The following is a 16,696-nucleotide window of genomic DNA, read 5'->3' as shown; positions in this document are numbered from 1 at the left end:
CGCATCATCAGGAATCGAGGCCAATAGCTCTAGCTTTAGCCGGTATCCGGGGACCAGACTTAATTACCGATCAGGAAATAGGACTTTTATATGTTGACATCATATAGTGCAACCAATAGATCGTCAAGGAATGTCGCGCTTGTAAGCCAAATTTGCTTTTCTCTTTTTTTTTTATTGCCGGACTCTGACAGACATCAAAAGACATCGCAGAAAAAAAAGTAAAAGCCGCCAACTCTTACGAGTATGGCTGTGACATAGTAAAATATAAGCGTAACCAAGGGCTCTAACATGAAACAGTAGATCACGTATTTTTGCACTGTTGGGAAGGGGTTTATTTCCGGGACGTGCTACAAGGAACTATTAAAAAAGAGTTACCGCTAACCTTGTATGGAATTAGATTTTTGCCTATAGATAATAAAGATTGTTGTCCTTTTGATTTATAGTTATGCTCGTGGGCCTCTATTGTATATGGCGCTCCCGAATGGAAGGGCATCACTATGATATGGATGCGCGGCCTGCACGCATGTAGTTTCGTGAAAGTATTCACAAGTTTATTGAGGTATTGAAACGTCAAACATATGTCCCGGACTGGTTACCAAGACCAAATTTGCTTTTCTCGTGTCCTGGAAATTTTTTTCCCAACAGTACCTCCCATTTGCAGAACAGTCTTTAAAAATTATTTTAAATTGCTGTCCTCTTTTTTGATGGTTGTGTGAGCGGATTCTATGACACAGTGTGATAAAAAACTCGAATATGGAAAAAAATGGGACCGCTCCAAGAGTATGCTTAATTTAATTTAGCCTTAAAGGGGGCATTGCGGCTGATTCATAACAAATATGCGTGCACTGATTCACCGACTAACCTTGCAGCCATGTCGGGCCTAATGACGTGCCATCTAGAGCGAAACTAGCACGACTAAAATATTTATTTCTGCTGATTCATGGCTACTACAAGATAGACCTAGCAAAATACATATCGTTTTCGAAGTCACGACCATCAAGGCATAACATGCATATGCCATAACAGAATTCTCATGTCACTACGAATGCATTCATGTACTCCTATACTTCCTCCTCGTGATCAGAGAGTGGAATCGCCTAGATCCTTCGCTCATTTCAGTAGAACCTTATCACAGTTCACTTCGCGGCTGAACTTCATGTCATGTAATCAATAATACTCTTGGCTTACCATTCAAACGCCTCGCAACACTTTAATGAATTGCTATCACGAAGGGAATTTGATTTTTTTTTCTCTTTTATTGTTTCCCGTTCGATACACCTGGCTACTATGTATGTAATCTTTGCTGTAGTGTTTGTTTCGGCTTGTTTTTACTATTCATGAACTGATAACTATTTTGTTTTTACCTTTGTTTCAGCTATTTTAAGCTATCTATTTTAAGCTATCCGTGAATACGCAGTACATACCACATTGCTCCAGTTTTGTATGCCCACCTGCCTTGGTCTCAGATGAGACTGGCAGTATTGAAAATAAATAAATAAATAAATAAATAAATAAATAAATAAATAAATAAATAAATAAATAAATAAATAAATAAATAAAAAAATAAATAAATAAATAAATAAATAAATAAATAAATAAATAAATAAATAAATAAATAAATAAATAAATTTAATTAGGTCCGCGACGTTGCGTCATGCCGCCTGTCAAAACTTTCGATGCGAAAAGACTGTACACTTTTGTTACAAAATTCTGCCTAACGATACTCACTCAGCCATTTTTATTTTTTATTTTTTGCTGTGGCGTCTTATTTTTCAGCTCTTCACCGGAGAGGCTTCGGGCTTTAGTCAAGCGCCTGTTGCAGTTCATCACCATCAGAGAATTTCCTCCCGCAAACGGGCACAAACTGCCTTCTATCAGTAAGAGTAGGTGGTGGATTCCCTGCGCAACGAGAGTGCTGGCCCTTATCAGTGCGTACACTTTAATTCATTTGTCTTTTTTTTTTTGGCCGCCCCTCGATTCTGGTGTGCCGATCTTCCTCATTGAACTCGGGAACTCAGAAGAACATAGCCTTTGAGAAAAGCTGCAACTGCTGAACAAATTTGTTTGAATCGCAGGCTTACAAACCTTCTTATTTACCATGCAGAGCTGAGATCAATTGTTCCTTTTTAACTTTCATTATTTTTTTTTTGTTTGCTTTGTAAGCTCTTGTTTGAAAGTGGTCGAGTTAATTTGCCTTGCGAAAAAAAATTTTTTTGGTGCACTAAATTGGACAAACATGCACATAACTGTTTTTTAGACGAGTAGATGAATCTTATCACGTTATAAACACTAATCACAAATTGTCATAAACGCAACTATGGGACTGCATTTGTATTAATGATGTTTTTTGGGGCAACAGTTTTACATCTCACTGCATGCCTGTAAAGCGTGTTCCAACGTGTGCTTGCTTGCTCAAGGAGATGCTGACTTTACAACGCCCTTCAGAAGTGCTTTATGCATTTTGATCGATTTCGCACGAGTTGTTTCGAAATAGCGAGTCCGATTACTTATGCACGCAGAGTCAAGAAAGATAAGTAGTGTCCGCGACAGATAACGAAAACAATTTTAGGGAAGGACGCGCACTCAGAAAGGTGCATATGGTGTGCGGTAGCGGTCTCAATCTTTACCTACTGAGCTAGTCGGCCGAAATCGATGGTACATGACATGCAGAACAGTAACCGGAGAAAATTGATGTCCTCCAGTGACTTTGAAACCTTTAATGCCCGAACTTCATAAAAACAGTGATAAAGGTACGAACTTAGATATGGGTACTACATTGTTTGTTTTGTTTAGTGTGTGTATTTAAGTTTATGAAGATAATTTTCAGGAAGAGTCAACTTTCTAGTGGCTACAACTCTTCGCAAAAAATGCAGAGAATTTCGGTTAAAATTCTAATATCGTGGGAAAGCGGGTTTGCACAATCTTTTTGTGGCTATGGGCTTCGTGTACTGCAGTTTCAGCTGTACATGTGGCGCCATCTAGGAACCGCTGTTTCAAATGACAGATGTTGTACCGTACTTAAACCTGATCATAAAGAGCAAAATCACTAGCCGCGGTGACTCAGTGGCTATAAGATGGTCGGCTACTGAATCTGAGTGCACAGTTTCGAACCCGACCGGTTCGTATCCATTGCGATGTTCTTCTCTGGCTTGAAAGAACTGCAAGAGCTCATGGTCAGTCATTGGTCAGCCATAGGCTCCATCGCTCTGTCTCTGCTGGCTGGCAAACTTGAAATATCTGTCGAGAAAACTCACGCGTTGAAGCCGCTGTACCGGACTCAGTTTGAATTACCCGCGCCATGACACGTGGTTGTGACTTCACAAAGCAGCGTAGCCAATCAGAGAGACGGCACAATAGTTAGACGAGTCTTCAACGCTCTGACCTTCCGGATTATTGCTTTAGAACTAATATACGAAGAATGTTTCAGTAGGGACGAGACTAGTCGCATTCATTCCAGGGTGGACACGAACGCAGGGAAAATGCATGCAGCCGGGACCATCTCAGGCAGCACCGTTTTCTTTGTGCTAATCTCGCATACAAACAGCTGCGCTCGTAGCAATTGGATTACTCTCAAGCCCCCCACTTCCACCCCCCCCCCCGCAAAAAAAAAAAGAAAAAGAAAGAAACAACAACAAACAAACAGAAAACAGGCACTTTTATAGAGGTTTCGCAGTCATGCTTCGGATATCACCCAGACGTCTTAATGTACTTCGAGCAATGTGGCAACGTAACGAGCAGTGCCACAGGTACGCGCAAGTCGAAAAATAAAACTTAAGGAACAGACACCATCGCACTGATATTTCCATTTGGTCGTCGTGGCATAATCTATTGGCTGCTTTAAATGTTTCAGATGCTGCAAACAACAAGAAGAATCCTAACATTTTGAACTACACCGAATTCTACAACAGTGCCTTAGACCATATCGACCTGATGTCTGAGTACTACCGGTGGCAGTCTCCCGGCAAGCACACCAAGTAAATTATTTTCAGCCTTTCTACGCATATAAAATCTTTTTCTTGATATAATTATGCTACAGGTAGTCTTTGAGGTCCTTGGAAAACAAAGACGTTCTAGGTAGGGCGACATAGACAAAAAGAAAAAATCAGCCATTAGGGGTCACCTGTTGCTTTCAGATTTTACACCTGAAAACATTCCACACTTGTTACATAAAGGCCCAAATGATGCTCTGTCAGAGAGGACAACTAAAAATAAATCAGTCTGTTCACCGTGAGCAACGACAATACAGTGACCATGGTCCGTGTGTCACCGGCGAAGCAAATAAGAAAAAGAAAATTATATGTGGTTCGGGCTAACGATTTCCTCAGGCGTATAAATATTTTGGGCTCAATTAAATTTTCGCGCGATGTAAGTGCGCTACAATTCCGCCTAACAGGTTCATACTTTCTTGCAGGTTTTCGTACTGCCAGTACCCTTTTATTTTGAGCATCGTGGCCAAGAAATCCATCTTACAGCGAGATTCGGAACAGCAGATGATATTAAACGCACGGGTAAGCACAATAATAGCTCTTGAACATCGTGTACTCGTTCACAGCGACAGCTGCACAAAATTATGGTAAAAACCGGCTAGGCAGCTTTAGACTATGCGCGCGGCGTTCTTTTCACGTTCCTCTCGCTAACGGTTCACGCACACTAAAATGAACGTGATTCTGCACGATTATGTATAGGTGGCGGCTCCTGATAGGCACGCTTCTCTTCTCTATCATGTTGCGACGTGGAGGAAGCCCACTGTGGGCTTTCTCCGCACATTTCTTGAATCACATCCGGTTAGGGAGGATGTTAGGCAGGTATTCCTTGGAATTGGAGGAGGGAGAGGAGGCTGATCAGGGGGACACGAGGTAAAGTTATCGGCTTCACTTTGCCTTGGAAGAGGACAGAGCATGGAAGTTTTGAAGCGAAAGGTTCACTATGCTCGGTAGAGCTGGTCTTAGCGTGGCACTAAATTTGACCCTAAAGTCACCTTGACCTAATTAAACGTGGGCGCTCACAATTCCGTGGTGTCCATATAAAAGTATACTCCGCCTTCCTTTCTCCAAAACCTAGATGAAACGCAGAGACAGCCCTCTGATGTGCGATGTCCGCGCACGTTAAAGGCCCTCTGGTGGCCGAAATTACTCCGTAGTCCTCCACAACGGGAACTCTTTCACTCTTTCCGCTTTCATTTCCACCTTCCTCTCTTCCTTCAAGTCTGGCACATACTGCGCCTGTCCTTCCTTATAAACCAATGTACAATTTGCAAGAGAAAAAAAAAATATGAAAACATGACCTTAACCTGTTTATGTGTAGGTGTCCACCATTCCGTGGTGTCCATCTAAAAGTATAATTCTCCTTCCTTTCCCCACAACCTAAGAAAAAGCATGAAAAAAAAAAAAAAAAAAACCCGCGGATTGAAAAGGCGGTGTTACAGAGGCTATCGCTGCAACACTCAAAGCTTTCGCTCTGTCACTAGATTCAAGCCATGCTTTACCCCCACATTTTTTATTTTTCTTTTTGCAATACTTTTTGCAAATTCTTCCTCTACAGAGGAGCCTGCTGAACCGCGCACTTCACCACCAGGCGCCGGATATTGATGTGTTCTTTCTCAACCTGAACGTTCGACGGTCTCATCTCGTGTCGGACTCCCTCAACGAGGTGAGCAAGTAGCTATGGTACCTTTTTTTTTTTGTGCTTTAGACTGAGAACCGTTCACTAAAAATTGTATGATGCCAGAGAATAACTAGAAACAAAACCCATCTTATCGCTGTCACAGATTGCCCGGAAACAGAGTGATCTGAAGAAAAAACTCAAAGTTACTTTCGTGGGCGAACCAGGGCTGGACATGGGAGGGCTCACAAAGGAGTGGTTTCTGCTGCTTATCAGGCAGATATTCAGTCCTGACTACGGTGGGTGATACATCTGGCGATATGTTAATACGAAATTCACGCGATTAATTCATGCTGCTCACTTACCACCCGTCGTTTTACTGATATTTGCAGGCATGTTCGTATACCACAACAAAGCAAGGTGCTACTGGTTCAGCACTACGCAGCTCGGGAACCTACGAGAGTACAACCTCATAGGCGTTATATCCTTTACTGTGCGCAAAGTAAGATGCGTTGTTGGGAAACTTGGTCGGTACCGAGTATCGCTTGATGGTCCATCTCGATTGTAGTGCTCGTCTCGTCTTGCCTGCCTTGTGAATATCCTTCAGCGCAGTGCACCTCGGTTACCTGTGTACTGCCTGGTGCAGGCCTACCTCATCACTAGCAACAAGCTCTCGCGCACTGTAGCGGACTACGTAGAGCGAACTTGTTGTATTCCTTACATTTCGCACCTAATGGGGCTCGCCGTCTATAACTCAATCATTCTGGACCTCCACTTTCCCACGGCGTGCTACAAGAAACTGCTCAACCCTCCCGTCGTCCCGCACAACATTGAGAATTCGTACGTCGGGATCTGCAAGTTCACTACAGATGACCTGGCAGAAGTGATGCCGGTAAGGTTTTATTCGGCCGGTCTCAATTCTTCGTTTTTTTTTTTCTAAGCTCAAGTTCGTTTTTAATTAATACTAAGGGGCAAGGAGTAGGCAGTGAGCCATTTTGGGGCTTGAAATTGCGTATGAAACTTGGTCCATACGCGACAAAATTATCTGCCAGCGTTCTCCCCTTCTGTCGTGTCTCCCGCACCCCATTTCCATTATAAGTTTTAAGCCTGTTCTTTCCGTTATAAGTCTGGGCTTGTACTGAATATATATGTGTTGAGGAGAACGCAGAGGGCTATGGAACGAAAAATGGTAGGGGTAACATTTAGAGATAGGAAGCGTGCAGAGTGGGTCAGAGAAATAACTCCAGTTACCGACATTCTAGTGGAAATTAAGAAGAAGAAATGGACATGGGCAGGACTTGTAGTGCGAAGAGAGGACAATCGATGGTCGCTGAGGGTAACAAACTGGATTCCAAGGGAAGGAAAGCGTAACAGGGGGCGGCAGAAACTTAGGTGGGCGGATGAGGTTAAGAAGTTCGCAGGGGTCAAGTGGATGCAGCTAGCACAGAACCGGGTTAAGTGGAGAAATATGGGAGAGGCCTTCGCCCTGCAGTGGGTATAGTCAGGCTGATGAAAGTGATGATGATATATGATGATATATGTGTAGAGCTCACGGCAGCCTTTCTGAATTGTTCAGTCGAGCAAACGAAAGTTAACAAACTGAAACGACGAAATCGAAGTTTTAGTCTCCCGTCGAACACTGCTCTAGGTCTTGCAATAAAGGATGGCAGAGACATGACCGGCAAAACCCCAATGGTGAATAGCATATATTTGGGTATAATAGCAATGAAATTTAACGGAAAGATGCCAAGGGTAGAATAAAGGTTCACAGTGCAGGCGAATGGCGATGGTAGTGATTTTATATCGCATAGACAGCGCTATGAATGCAGTTACCTCATCAAGGTTTTCCGCTTGCGATTTAAATAGAGCAGTCTGCAAACCATCTGACTATTTATGCACAACGTGAGGATAAAGTCGCATGGTTTGTTCCCGATGCGCAGTGGAATCCAGGGTGATGCATATAGAAGGGCATGTGGCTAAAAGAATGCTTCGTACGGTCACGTGTTGGTGACAATGGCGTGGCCACAAAAGGACAGATAGGAGTTGTAGCCCTGAAATCAACCCTTTATTGGGCTGACTTGCGCCCGTAAAGTACTGTGCAACCCTGCCGCGGCGATAGCATCAAACGTGCTCGCTAGTCATTGAAGTACGAATGCCCTTTGCCCTCGACAGTACTCAATTCAAATTCGTCGAAGAAACATCTGGATAAGACCACCAAAAGTGGTTCGAACACCCTGGAAAAATGTGCAACAGGCGTGCGTTGTTGTAATCATTCCGGATACATCTCGGCCAATTTTGCGTGACACAGAGAATTAAAGATCCGAGTCTCACGCCACTTTGCGTAAACAAACAAAGAGCGCAAGATCGTTTCGTGCCCTACAATCACTGTGATGAGGCCGCATACTGTCGGCTGTTGCAAAAACAACAAAGAAAGGCTTCTATGGTTCGCGGCAGTATTTGCTGCCAGAAGATTTACTTTTAGTTTTTCGACCAAGCCTGGTTATCAGCAGATGCTGCTACTTGTTCCACGTATCTTATACATTTGTGCACAAGCGCCTGCTGAGTGTTATGCAGTGTACCAGCTAACGACCAAAACCGTTATTTTTTTTAGAGCAACATTCCGCCTCTACTCGAACTTAGCTGCTTCCTGTACCTGTTCAGGAAAATAGGCGCTGATCATCAAGTGGTCCGTTGGTATTGTATAGTATATTGGGTTAAAATACTGAAGTGACTTCGGTATAAAAAAGAAGAACCGAACAAGGGTAAATAGGGTACGCCTCAGGTCGCTGATGAGCCAACGTTTCGACAAGTGGACTTGTCTTCGCCCAGACGAAGACAAGTCCACTTGTCGAAACGTTGGCTCATCAGCGACCTGAGGCGTACCCTATTTACCCTTGTTCGGTTCTTCTTTTTTATACCGTGCAAACCATCTTCTTCCTTTCGTTCTACCTGAAGTGACTTCGGCTATACAAAAAAAAGGGCACCGTAATTGAGGATCCGGGTAATTTCGACCACCCGGGGGTTGTTTGACAAGCACTGGCATCTCGCAGCATATGGCGTCTTGCGATTCGTCCCCTCGAATCGCGGCCGCCTCGGTTATAGGACCGAACCCCCGCCTTCGGGATCAGCAGTAACCCTAGCGACTGAGCCATTAACGGCGGTGTCAATGGTGCGTTCTATATGAAGCTTGAAACATACCTAGTATAATAGCACTCTTTTTATAAACCAGGAGATACAATGGTTTCCGGTCCTGAAAAGGGAAAAAAGCCGCTCTCCGCCGAGAGCAAGGCGACGAAGAAAAAAATGAGGAAAGCTCGCTCTCTCGTGATACCGCGCGACACGTTCGCTCACGAACTGAGCTCGGCGTCTGCCACGTAGCCAACAAGAAGCGCCTGCTAAATATTCGTTAGGGCTCATTCAAGGCTTGCGTTTCATCTTCAGCTATCCGACACCGAACGAAGTCCTCACTCCACCGCCAATTCTCGTTCCGGTCAGTGAAGTCACGCTTCTCTACCTCCTTCAACGGAAACTGGACGCAGGTGGCTTCCGGAAAGGACTTCGACTGCAGGTATAGCACAACAGTTCTTCCATCTGGAACCAAACGCAGCGAACCAGTTCGAAGTTCCAGCCGCTACAAGGGGAGCGTCGCTTGTCTATAGGAGGCTGCTGTTCTCCTCCGTATTTTGATGGCGCAGCACTGGTCGCACAATTCTGAGATGAAAGCACGTTCGCCTTGGAACCACTTCCTTGAGCTGGCCGCCTACATCGAGACACTCTTCCTCAAAGCAACGGGAGAAGGAGTTTCTCTTCCCTTTGGTGAGCTCAAGCGCATTCGGGAGTCTGTCCAGACCCAGGCACTCAATCGTGATATTGCTAAAGATTGCGACCTTGAAGCGCCCAACATAAGCCAATCGCCATCTGGCCTCGGTGGCGTCAAGCAATACGAGGAAGAACTTGGCGACCAGTTACTATCCGTCTTCCAGGGGGCATACTATGTTGATGCATCGTTGGTGCTAGCATCATCTAGCCACAATGGCATCAAGAAACAAGAAATAATTGGCAGCGAGTTCCAAGAAGTCTTCAAAAAGGGTCGTCCTGATGTTGCACCACATGTGCTTCTTTCATCTTGCCGGAGTGGCTTCAAAGAAGTCGACGTATTTCGTGAGAAACTTACAGCACTCTTCAAGAAGGGTCATCCTGCTGATGAACCGCATGCTCTACTGCCATATGGCCACGGTGGAGTCAAAGAAGGAGTACATGGCGGCGAGCTTCCAGCCGTTTTCAAGACAGGTCATACCGTTGATGCAGCGCGTGCGCTTCTGTCATCTGGCCGCGGCGGCGTCAATGAAGAGGGAGTACATGGCGGCGAGCTTCTGGCCTTCAGCAAGGGTCGCCCTGTTGATACACTGTGCGCGCTTCCACCACGTGACCGCGGTGCCGTCAATGAAGAGGAAGTACATAACGCCCAGCTTCCAGCCTTCCGCCAAGGTCGCCCTGTTGATGCACCGCGCGCGCTGCTGCCACTTGGCCTTGGTGGCGTCAATGAAGATGGAGTGCATGGCTGCGAGCTTCCAGCCTTCTTCATCAAGGGTCGCCTTCTTGATGCACCGCATGCGCTTCTGACACCTGGCCGCGATGGCTTTCATGAAGAGGGGGTGCATGGCGGCGAGCTACCAGCCTTCTTCAGCAAGGGTCGCCCTGTTGATGCACCGCGTGCGCTTCTGCTACCGGGCCGCGGTGGCGTCCATGAAGAGGGAGTGCATGGCGCGGAGCTTGCAGCGTTCTTCAGTAAGGATCACCTTGTTGATGCACCGCGTGCGCTTCTGCTACCAGGTCGCAGTGGCGTCCATGAAGAGGGAGTGCATGTTGCGGAGCTTCCAGCCTTCTTCAGCAAGTGCCGCCCTGTTGATGCACCGCGTGCGCTTCTGCCACCTGGCCGCGGTGGCGTCCATCATGGCGGCGAGCTTCCAGTCGTCTTCAAGACAGGTCATGCTGTTGATGCAGCGCGCGCGCTTCTGCCATCTGACCGCGGTGGCGTCAATGAAGAGGAAGTGCTTACCGCCAAGTTTCCAGCCTTCCTCAGCAAGGTTCGCCTTGTTGATGCATCGCGTGCGCTTCTGCCACCTGGTCGTGGTGACGTCCATGAAGAGGGAGTGCATGGCGCGGAGCTTCCAACCTTGTTCAGCAAGGGTAGCCCTGTTGATGCACTGCGTGCGCTTCTGCCACCTGGAAGTGGAGGCGTCCGTGAAGAGGGAGTACATGCCGCCGAGCTTCCAGCCTTCTTCAGCAAGGGTCGCCCTGTTGATGCACCGCGTGCGCTTTTGCCATCTGACCGCGGTGACGTCAACGAAAAGGTATATGATGGCGACCTTCCAGTCGTCTTCAAGACAGGTCATGCTGTTGATGCACCGCGTGCGCTTCTGCCACCTTGCCGCAGTGTAGTCAGTGAAGAGGAAGCACATAGCGTCGAGCTTCCAGCCTTCTTCAACAAGGGTTGCCCTGTTGATGCACCGCGTGCGCATTTGCCATCTGACCGCGGTGACATCAATGAGAAGGTATATGATGGCGAGCTTCCAGTCGTCTTCAGGGCAGGCCATGCTGTTGATGCACCGCGTGTGCGTCTGCCATCTTTCCGCAGTGTCGTCAATGAAGAGGAAGTACATGCCGTCAAACTTCCCGCCTTCTTCAGCAAGAGTCACCCTGTTGATGCACCGCGTGCGCTTTTGCCATCTGACCGCGGTGATATCAATGAAGAAGTGTATTATGGCGAGCTTCCAGTCGTTTTCAAGATAGACCATGCTGTTGATGCACCGCGTGCGCTTCTGCCACCTGGCCGCGGGGGCATCAATGAAGAGGAAGTACATGGCGGCGAGCTTCCAGTCGTTCTCAAAACAGGCCATGCTGTTGATGCACCGCGTGCGCTTCTGCCACCTTGCCGCAGTGTAGTCAATGAAGAGGAAGCACATAGCGTCGAGCTTCCAGCCTTCTTAAACAAGGGTTGCCCTGTTGATGCACTGCGTGCGCGTTTGCCATCTGACCGCGGTGACATCAGTGAGAAGGTATATGATGGCGAGCTTCCAGTCGTCTTCAAGGCTGGCCATGCTGTTGATGGACGGCGTGCGCTTCTCCCACCTGGCCGCGGTGGCATCAATGAAGAGGGAGTACATGGCGGTGAGCTTCCAGTTGTCTTCAAGACAGGCCATGCTGTTTATGCACCGCGTGCGCGTCTGCCATCTTGCCGCAGTGTCGTCAATGAAGAGGAAGTACATGCCGTCAAACTTCCTGCCTTCTTCAGCAAGAGTCGCCCTGCTGATGCACCGCGTGCGTTTTTGCCATCTGACCGCGGTGACGTCAATGAAGAGGTATATGATGGCGAGCTTCCAGTCATCTTCAAGACAGGCCATGCTGTTGATGCACCGCGTGCGCTTCTGCCACCTGGCCGCGGGGGCATCAATGAAGAGGAAGCACATAGCGTCGAGCTTCCAGCCTTCTTCAACAAGGGTCGCCCTGTTGATGCACCGCGTGCGCTTTTGCTATCTGGGCGCGGCGGCGTCAATGAAGAGGGAGTGCATGGCGGTGAGCTTCCAGCCATCTTCAAGACAAGTCATTCTGTTGATGCGCCGCATGCGCTCCCGCCATCTGGCCATGGTGACGTCATTGAGAGGCAGTACATGGTGGCGGGCTTCCAGCCTTCTCGAAAAGGGTGATCCTGTTGATGCACCGCGTGCGCTCCCGCCATCTGGCCGCGGCAGTCTCAAAGGAGACCAGGAATAACTTGACGACCAGCCATTGATTGCTCCACTGAATGATCATTCTTTGATAAATCGACTCCATTTCCACAATGTCAAGAAATGTCTGCTTGAAGGAATACAAGGAGGAACTTGGTGATAAGTTTTTGACTATTTTGTGCATAATCAATATTCGACGTACCGAGTGTGCTTATATCAACATGGTCTCGATTACATCATTGGAAGAGAATAGAAACTTCAGCTGCTACCGTCTTCATCCGACAGTCAGATGCCACAGTTGCTGACTGCCAGTGAGACATCTCAGTACAGTAAGGGTGCCGGCCTGATGCCTGCCAGCAGTAAAGCCAATATTTATCAAGAGCTTTGATGTCTGAAAACTACATAGAGCGCCATATTTTTTCGATGTCGTTGATAGTTACTGACATTGGTCTTGGATTTGACAAGCCACATCTAGTGCATGGCTACGTGTGTGGACTGAGGCACTCTTCCTGGCTACCTCCTATAGGACAGGCAGCTTTTGAATATTTAAAAGGACCCCGCCAACATGTTATCGATAATTTGTGTTGTATTCAAAAGCTCTGAGAACAGCGTTCGAAAGGATAGATGGTGGAACGCATAATAAATATCAATTTCACGGAATTTGCTCTTGTGTTTTTTTTTTCTTGTTTCGTGGTAGAAATTTTGAGAACTTCTTGTAATTAATGGCTTTTTATTTCGCCCGAGACTAAGACAATATTTCATTTTATTGTCAGTCGCCTCTATATTGACTTGCCATACAATATTAACCTTTCTTAACCTTAAGGCAGCATAAATACTCGGCTATTTGCGTTTCTGTGTATCGTTTCCAGAAACAACGTTCTTTTTGTGGAGATAACTCGCTAGCTGCTGAACACAACTGCTTGCTGTGCCGAGGGAAAAGCACTATTTTTTCCCTTCAGTTCAGGGTTTCAGTTTTCAATTAGCCATACGTTTTAGTCCAAACCAGCTACAAGCTCAGTCGATGTCGTTCTAGATTAAGTTTCAAAGGTGTATTTTTGTCTGGTAACAGTATGCTCTCTCGCAAACAGCATACAGTAAATGCGGCTACTTCGAACGGGCAGCCTCGATTATTTTTGTCTCAAGCGAAGACCAAAGTGTTGGTTTCCGACCCGTCCATTTTGGTTCTGGCGGCGCACATGAAGTTACGCATCTCAAAAGAGGGAAGAAGATGTTTGAATTCATCTCGCTGATATTTTGTTTTTCACGGTGAAGAAGCTTCTCAAGTACCGTCTATAACCTTTACCACGCCGCGATTGCTTAGTGCTATAGGTCGCCTTACTACTGAGCCGGGAAGCCGGGTTTAACCATGTCCGAGCCAGCCGCTTTTCAATAGAGGCAGAACGTCAGACAGTAATGTTGATGAAATGGAGCTGGCTTGAAGTCTTATTCAGTGGAGAGGAGAAAAAGGGACATTGAGGTCACAATTGGACGTTTATGCCTGCCTCACGTGCAAACTCCCAGAGGGATAGCAGCTTGAGTCGCGCCCGTGCGTCGTTGCTCGGTGTAGTCCAAGCATTGAATGTGGTGAAATGGCTTGGAAGCTATTTTCTTTTGATAACCAGGGCAGTCCTACAACACGTGTTTTTTTGGGCGAAATGTAGGACACTTGTGTACTGTATGATATCAGTTCATGTTAAAGAACCCCAGCTGGTCGAATATTACCTGAAGCCCTCCCCTGATACGGCGTCCCTCATAGCCAGAGTTGCACCCCATCATGGTGGCGCAGTGGTTAGAGGGCGCTCGACTACTATGCCCAAGGATGCGGGGTTGAATCCCGGCCGCGGTGGCCGCTTTTTGATGGACGGGAAAAAAAAGGCGCCCGTCTGCTGTGCGAAGTCTGTCTGTGCACGTTAAAGAACCCGAGGTGGTCGAAATTTCCGGAGTCCTCCACTACGGCGTCTCTCATAGCCTGAGTCGCTGTAGGACGTTAAATATCATAATCGAACTAAACCGATCAATCGTAGCCAGGGATGCTGTGGGTCGTCGTTAAACCCCATGAACCGAAGTAAACTATACCGTAAAAAAACAAGCAAAGTGGCTTGAAGACTTTGGACCAAAAGGCGCACATAGTTATAAGTAACTAGGTATGAAGTCATGCGTCATGCCATTAAATCGAGGTGTTGTATAGTTTATCTGCGCCTTCGGAGAGAGTGTGCCATATGCCTGAACACTGTTCCAAGTCTCGAAATTTGCTGGTCAATGAAGGAAAAAAAACGCAAATAAAAGATCAAACGTGAGCGTGCACTAAAGAGGACAAAACAGATCAGCCTAGGAGCTTGCCAGGCCTTCTTCGCAGTGGCTGCAGGAAGAGTGTAGGTTTCATCGACATCAAACAATGATCTCTTTTTTTAATGCACGATTACATTCGACGGGTACATTTCTACTTTCTTTTGTCTTTAGTCCCTCCGTCTACATAGCGAGAAAATAACTATTTTAAATGGACGACATAGATTCAGGTAAAGGTCTACAGTCTACGAATCGACGCCAAATTTCTCACGCATATGTTCCCGTAACCAGAGGAAAGTAAATGAGCTGAAAAGGGGGAAATTCTGTTGGGTGGCGTGGGAATTCTAAAACCATCGGATTGCGAGATGGGCACACTGCCCATACAGCTCGAAGGTTCAAACTGAAAAGCGTTTGAGATCGCTGCAGTCACCTGCATTGCACGAATACGGAAGCGACGGAAGCACGTCGCGCGTTGCTAGGCTGCGCCATAGCAACCGCGTCTTATGTATCTCATATACTCATTACGTAGTTTTGGACCTCTTTTTCCCTTATGTATGCTTTAATTATACTTCCTTTGATTAATTAACACGATTTAAACACTTTCTGACCACTTTCACTCGTTATTCAGCTCTTTCATGTCCAAACACGTCCATTTTCGGGTTTATGACATCGCACACTGAAGCCAAATCCGACGTGGACCTAATTACGTCACTATTACGACGTCTGCATAGCTAACCTGGCAGGAAGTGAGATACCACTTGATCACTTTGGACGTCGAAATCAACCCTTTTGACTATTTCTATGTATAATTGACTGCATTGGCTTTAATTAATTAACCAATGACTCCGCAAGCACCAAATTTTTTCTCTGGTGACATTTTTCAATCCTCTATCGACTACAACCATTCGCTTTTCCTATCTCCTGTCACTTTGGCCTAATCCTGCCGACAAAGTTCTGGTGACAAACTTTTCAAACATAGCTACTTAATGCTTACACATTAATAAAGATAGGTCTAATGAACATGCGATGTGAACGGATGGGACACAGTACTACAAATACGGTCAGCTCGTAAGCAAACATTTATTTAAAAAAGGTGACATAGGTGAAAAAAGTTTTATCATTTAATGAATGCTTTATTTCCTCTTGGTATGACCAGAAATAGGCTTCTTGAAAACGTTTTTTAAATACCTTTTTTTAAATAACTTTTAAATAAATAACTAAGAAATCACTATAAAAGGTGCTTTTCTTTATAGTGCGTTCTCAGTTGCTTTCGAGAACGCCCTCGTAGCCTCCTTCCTCGTGCGTGTTCTTTTGTGCGCTAGCATGTGCTTGCAATGGCCGCGTTCGTTTTTTTGTGGTTGCTTTTGAGCGTCTGGTTGGCTCGTCACTTGCACAAAATGTCTCCAAGTATGTCTATACGTATGCTATATCTTCGATGCTTGCATCTATCAGACGAGCTTGACCTAGAACACGGGTCACGAATGCATAATAAAAGATGTAAGAAACAAATGCTTGAGCTCAGACGCCGATAATAGTTGAGGGGTATATGCGGTACACGCTACGTCATCTCTGCTGCCAAGTGGGTGCGGTATAATTAAAAGAAGGCACAAATGCTTCTTTAGTGGCCTTCTTCTTGGTGCTTTCCTTGCGTATATAGATGGCATCAGAACTTTGAACAACACGCATGTGTTCTGCAATGAGATAACCTAGCTGGAGGATGAATTTGAGGGCACCTTCTTTTTTCGATGCGCTATTTTGTACTGCACTCTTTTAACTGTGGTGGCCGTTCACGGGCGACATGAGCGCAAAAGCCCGTAGTAGCCATGTAACACAAGCGCAAGGAGCCATTCCTCTCATCGTGGCGTGATTCATTCATGCTGGATGATGGACTATTTTGTAAAAAAATATCCGGCTGGATCGTATTATCAATCAGCAACGAAAAATGCCAAAAAACTGTCATTAACGCGTCCCTGTCAAAAATACTTAATGGCAATTGCTTGAGCTTATGGGCACATTCAGATTGTTTGTGTAACCCAATAAACTGTGGATCATGAGTCTCATAGATATTTGAGGTATCCAAC

The 16,696-nt window shown here is 46.1% G+C and overlaps 1 protein-coding gene across 1 annotated transcript in view; it reads left to right on the top strand.

The window, feature by feature from the left end:
* Nucleotides 1-16,696, top strand: part of LOC146205974 (putative E3 ubiquitin-protein ligase HECTD2) — a 40,420-nt gene that overhangs the window by 17,462 nt on the left and 6,262 nt on the right. Inside the window, exons 8-14 of the mRNA XM_084586982.1 lie at nt 1,777-1,928; nt 3,851-3,974; nt 4,412-4,508; nt 5,542-5,649; nt 5,768-5,900; nt 5,994-6,082; nt 6,332-6,493. Coding sequence (XP_084443108.1) covers nt 1,777-1,928; nt 3,851-3,974; nt 4,412-4,508; nt 5,542-5,649; nt 5,768-5,900; nt 5,994-6,082; nt 6,332-6,493 — 865 coding nt within the window. The remainder of the gene's footprint in view (nt 1-1,776; nt 1,929-3,850; nt 3,975-4,411; nt 4,509-5,541; nt 5,650-5,767; nt 5,901-5,993; nt 6,083-6,331; nt 6,494-16,696) is intronic.

This window comes from Amblyomma maculatum, chromosome 1, assembly GCF_055883805.1.
Source record: "Amblyomma maculatum isolate TAMU_Amacu chromosome 1, ASM5588380v1, whole genome shotgun sequence".
In the NCBI taxonomy this organism is placed as follows: Eukaryota; Metazoa; Arthropoda; class Arachnida; order Ixodida; family Ixodidae; genus Amblyomma; species Amblyomma maculatum.
This window is presented reverse-complemented; position numbering and strand designations above follow the sequence as displayed.